Source organism: Pyrus communis, chromosome 14 (genome assembly GCF_963583255.1).
Source record: "Pyrus communis chromosome 14, drPyrComm1.1, whole genome shotgun sequence".
NCBI lineage: Eukaryota > Viridiplantae > Streptophyta > Magnoliopsida > Rosales > Rosaceae > Pyrus > Pyrus communis.
This window is the reverse complement of record NC_084816.1, coordinates 24,885,777-24,891,776: the sequence shown is the minus strand read 5'-3', so window position 1 is coordinate 24,891,776 and position 6,000 is coordinate 24,885,777. Positions and strand designations below refer to the sequence as shown.

Sequence of the window (6,000 nt, the reverse complement as noted above, 5' to 3'; positions counted from 1 at the left end):
TTTTCTGTGTGAAGAACAAGATGCTGGGTTACAATATAAAGGCAAGGTTGAAAACACAAAACTTTTTCCTTCCCTAAATTCCTTGACAATAAGGAGACATGACAAGACATTGAGAATAAACTCCTTGAATAATGTAACCAGCTACCCTAGAGGAGACAGCTGCACTACACTATTCCTTATTACTTAGCCTTAATTGCCTTGGTTGACTTTTTAGCAAAATCGGAAATATCAGACATTATATATATAAATATATATATATATAAAGGTCAGATTCATATTGTTACTAGAAATGCTACGCTTATTAATTTGTATCATCATTTATATCATTTCTCGAATAGAAATAGAACCCGTCAACACATATGAGTTTCATCTTTATTACAAAGATGATATAATAATGGTACAAATATGTGGTAACGTAATATTTTTGTATTGTTACTACATGAAGTACTATATAATATATACATAGGTCGAGAGAAATCATAGAGGACAGAGAAAGAAGAACAAAAATCAGTCGATATCATTAAGTACACAGATGTTCAGCTAACATGTTAACATTGAGTCAAAATTAATCAAAATCTTGTACACAAAGATGATCGAGTTTATCGAAAACTAATTTAACGGCAGAGTGGTGGGTTCTGTACGCCCTTTGGTGTAATCTGGGCGTTGAAACACTTAGATTTAAGCGCCGTTTGTTTCTTACTGGTGCCCTTGTAGGAAAGGTTAATGTCGGTGAACTTAACACCCTCGCATGGGTTTACAGAGCTGCAAGCTAACGAAACGGCAACCTTTCCGGCTGAGGTGCCCCTAATGTTTCTGAAGTGAACGTCACTGATCTTCCACTTTGATACTGGCCTAGAAGGTACTCCAGCTCCATCCTGCATGCATGCAGTACCCAAATTATAAATTACTTACAATAGATAACAATTAATTAACTAATAAATGGTGCAAAATTAATTAATTGAATCGCTAATTATATGCATGAGCTGCATGACTATGAATACTTACGTTCCTACTTACGCTCTTTTTCTTTCCACCTTGCAGTTCCTGAATAAATTAAACAAATATCAAAATGAATTAATAATCTATAATGAATTAATTAGAATTAATAAATTAAATTATTTACGTGTGCATGCATGCGTACCATCTGTTTTCCTGCTCCGACCTTCTTTTTTGATCCAGCTCCTACCTTCTTTTTTAATCCAGCTCCTACCTTCTTTTTTAATCCAGCTCCTACGTTCTTTTTATTTCCTGGGACTACCATCTTTTTATTTCCATCGTTGATTTTTTTTACCACCTTCTTGTTACCGTAGTACTGATCTATAATAATAGGGTTTTGAACTTGGTCCATGATAATGTCTTCGTAGACGATTCCGGTCACTTCTCCTGCACTTTTGCCAGCCGAAGTCTTGATTCTGGCACCATAGGTGGTGTTTCTCAATGTACAATTGCTGACATGAATCTCACTGACGCTCAGTTCGTCAGGGTACTTTCCGAGGCTCCCGATACTGATGCCATATCCTGGACCACAAGTGATGTTTTTAACGGTGACATCGTGAGCGCCTTGCCCGATGGAAACGCAGTCACCCCCGGTTGTGATAACGCTGTTAAGCACTTTGATGTGGTCCGAAGCGCTGATGTACACGCCATCTGTGTTAGGGCTATCTCCAGGAGCAGTGAGGTGGACATTCCTCATTGTCACGTTGTTGCAGCCGAACATGTGTGTGTGGAAGAATTTGCTATTTAAGGATGTGATCCTTTCGATCAGGGTGTTGTTCACTTTGTTGAATTTAAGTGACTGCATTCGTGCAACAATTGAATCAAATAAATGGTATGTCACTTAAAATTTAACTCGAAAATGGAGAACATAATCAGAGATGTTACGCTAGAGAGCTTACGGATGGGGCTTGAGCAGCTTTGTCGGAGTCCTTGCTGCCACTGGTTGTCCATGTACCTTGCCCGTCAAAAGTTCCGTCACCCGTGACGATCAAGCCGTCAACCAACTCAAATGAAAACCACTCGGGAGAGGAGTATTGACTGATATCGGTGCTCGCTTTGACATATCCTTGAACTTCAACGACGATGGGCTCAGTTGAGCTGTTGCATGGCCCTTGGAACACCACAGGTCCTGTCAAGAATGTTCCCTTGGGGATCACAACCTTAGTTGGACCCTTGTAGTTTCCTCTGCATGCGGCTACCCATGTCCGGATGAATGCCTACATATAACATAATCTTATGTTATCAAACCGTGAATTCAAATTATTGAACGAGTTATGCACTGAAATGAAATTGTGTTAAGGATTTCTGTAATCTCACCAATCCATTAGGATCGTCAATATTATTGCCATCATAACTCTCCTCCTCAGTACCACCAGGGAGGCCAGGTATACCTCCACCGGGCAGTTCCCCGGGTACACCTCCACCGGGCAATTCCCCGGTACTCAACTTGCCGACAACATTAGGCTTCTTACTTCCTCTATTCATCTGGTCTTCGGTCTTAGCACCGAAGGCTGTGACATCAAACACTTTCCTCTTGGTAGTGTCGCTACGACGGGCACCAGCCCTGAAAGGATGTCCACGGGATGCAGCTTGGGCCACGCAAGAGAGCAAAGCGAAGCCGAGAAGAAACACAGCCATGGCTGATGTTCTCCTTGCAACGCCCCCCATATTTGGTGACCTCAATCCCATAGACATCTTTCTATGTGTACAGATTTTTTTATTTTTGTTTGATTTATTGCAAGAATGGGCAATGCTGCATGCATCTATATATCAATCTCTATCTATTTTTAGAAGCTCCAACCCTAAAATTATCTATAAAAATATTTGCGATTTTACTGTTTTCATCTATGAACTATGTTTACTCATACAGAAATAGTAAACGATGACCTATTTGGTTGTTTGGTGATCCCCACCACACCGCTTGTTCCAAAGGCAAGTCCTACACTCCCGGTTTGCAAACCACTCGGAAGCGGGACCCACAAATCAAAGCAATTCTTGTTTTTAACCGGCCCGGCCCACAGTAGGCCCAAATTACGTGACATTGTGGTTTAAGATGATCTTTTGCATTGTTTGGCAAACATCGAAAGATTCACAAGTTGCCGTTTGAAAAGATTCTTCTAAATACTTGTGTTCGTAAGTGTTATTATTAAAAACACGTTTTCTAATTTAGTTTACTATTTGTCTTATAAAGACATTTAAAATAAGACATGTGACGGAATAAGAATAGTAAAATGAACCAGTTGCCTGGAATAATGTTTGTTCTCTTAAGGCTGCTGATGGTTTAGGAATTAGAAGACTTAATCATTTTCATAATGCTTGCCTTGAGTTGGATTGAACGTACTAACTAATCCTAATAATTAGCGGATTCAAATTGTGAAAGCAAAAGTATTTAAGACAGGAAGATTTCCTTTGCTGTAGGAAATTGAATTTATTTTATTCTTTAATTTTCTTATTGCCATTGTAGGAACACTTAATGGTTATTGGTTAAATAAGTTTTTTTTTTTTTTTTTTTTTTTTTGTTAATTAAATTTGAGGGAGTGAGAATTCAAAACCAATAGTTAGTTAGTCTAAGTGATTCAATCACAAGAAAGTAGTTTTTTATTAAGAAAAATAAAAATAAAACACACACACACACACACGAGACAATAATAAGTTGGTCAGTTACTCCCCTAACGTTGGTCACAGATATATACATCACTAACCTAATACAAGAAATCAAACGTGAAGTTTGTCCCGGGAGATCAAATGAAGTGGAGTTTGAGGATCAAAAAGTCTATACCATGAGAAACTTTAACATATTTGGAGGCCGTGTATAAGCACAACTATTCGACCATATTTGTATGAAACAAATTCACAGTGATTGTAACTTTCCGAACTAATATGGTCTTTTATTAGTGGACACAAACTCAATTCGCAGAGAAATCTCATTTTAAAAAATGATTTACATTAAATATGCACACTATCACAATGATATTTCCATCCAATTATAAAAGGGTAATACTAGAAGGGTCAAATTTTAAGGATAATACTAGGGAGACCATATTTATGAACTAAATTTGCAAACCAAATCACATACCACCAATAGGAATGAATACGTAATCAACACTTAAGTAATAATCGAAAATTTTAAACTAAATTTTATGAACCAAATAATGTGGTTGTTTATGATTGGATTATTACTTAAGTGTTGATTAACTTGTTTATTTTCTATTCATGACACATAATTTGGTTTGCAAATTTGATTTTTAAATTTGACCTCCCTAGCAATATCTTTTGTAAAATATCAAGTTTAAGTACTCATAATATTTCATCATTACACCAATGTAATGACGACAAGTCCTTTTTCCAAGTACCTCTGGCTCATTTAAACTAATAAAAATACAGTGTTGATAGACTCACTTCATTGTCTTATTTCTCCACCCACGTTATAATTTCACCCACATTAAAAAGTTAAAAAACTTAAAATACTATTCCTCCACCCTTTATTATTCCTAAAATAACCTTTAATACATCTCATCCTTAATTGCAGCACCACATTCACGGCAGCAGCAGAAACCCCAGCCCACTAAACCACTCACCCCCAGCTTGCAACCCATCCACCACCACCTCTCAATAATCAATATCTTTCTCCCCTATCCACCACCACACTCTCTCATGATCTCTGCCTATCTACCACCGAAACCACTAAACCACCTAAACCTGTCCCCCTTTTCATGCCATAACCAAATCCTTCTCCAACTACATAGCCAACCCATAATCCTTATTCTAGACAGCCTCCAACCCCCATCCTCATCTCGGTGTTCAATAAATCTCATTCCACCTAAACCCTAGAAAATTTTTTTGCTGCAAATCTGTGGGTGTCCAGAAGTTTCTCCATTGATGTGGTTATGATAGTTGATGATGGTGTGGCATTTACATGTCAGCTACCCATTTATAAACAAGGGTCTAAATGTATGCTACCCATTTATAAACAAGGGTCTAAATGTATTTTTCTAAAAGGGTATATATGTCAATAATATTTTGATTAAAAAATGGGTGGAAAAATAGGACAATGTAGTGGGTTTAGTAGCATTCTAAAACTAATACTTTTATTATATTTTCCATACCGTATTTGTATTATTTTTTAGAGGAAACTTGATATAGGTCCAATTTTTTGAGCCAATAGTAGGAATAGTCCAATTTATTAAAATAAGTCCAATTCCTTAAATCTTATTATTTTATTATCAATAATTATCTCTTAAATGATAAGATTTATTATAAAAATCAAATTTCTTCCTAATTATCTCTTTGATTATATTTTTTTTTTCTTTCTTGTTCTTTATCCCGTTTTAAACCCCATTTGTAGATTTTATTTTATATTTTATAATCAACCTATATCACAGGTTAATTATATTTATCTACCTATATGATAGATTCTTTTTTATAATCAAGTAAGATTCATGTGTCTTTCTTGTAGATATATTATGTTTTTTTTCTACCTTTTAGTTAAGTTTCATATCTTACTTATAGGTGTGATATACATTTATATATTTGTTACTTGAGTTAGGGTAGAATGATTTGCAGATAGATTTATGTCAATATATATATTATTTTTTTGTTATAAGATATTAATTATATTTTTTGGGGTTGAAAATTCATAATATTAAAAGATTTTAATTGATTTTTAACATTTTTAGAAAATATAAAATGAGCATTAAAAAAATAAATACATATAATTAGGTAATTGCACTCATTCCTAAAAACCATCTATGTTTTTGGACCTGGATCTAAAAGCTCATATTTTTTATTAGAAATTAGACTTACATGTACCTGTATTAGAGAAGTGTTATAAATATAGTATGAAAAATGTAATAAGTGTGAGGATCGATCACGTCGAGAATGGATTTTATACATTACAAAGAGTAATCCTGGGCTTTCTCCCTTCCCGTTCCCGACCAGAGGACGGAGATAAAACCATGCAGTATCGGACATTCTAAAACAGGCACGTGTTTTTGAATTAGGCAT

The 6,000-nt window shown here is 35.6% G+C and overlaps 1 protein-coding gene across 1 annotated transcript; it reads right to left on the bottom strand.

The window, feature by feature from the left end:
• Positions 1 to 498: 498 nt before the first annotated feature.
• Positions 499 to 2,716, bottom strand: LOC137716332 (exopolygalacturonase-like). Its single transcript, XM_068455771.1, has 5 exons — positions 2,314 to 2,716; positions 1,896 to 2,213; positions 1,142 to 1,795; positions 1,006 to 1,044; positions 499 to 875 (listed from the first exon to the last, which is right to left on the bottom strand). Exons 1-5 carry the CDS (start codon positions 2,689 to 2,691, stop codon positions 615 to 617), a joined length of 1,650 nt encoding a protein of 549 aa, XP_068311872.1. The 5' UTR covers positions 2,692 to 2,716; the 3' UTR covers positions 499 to 614.
• Positions 2,717 to 6,000: the final 3,284 nt, after the last annotated feature.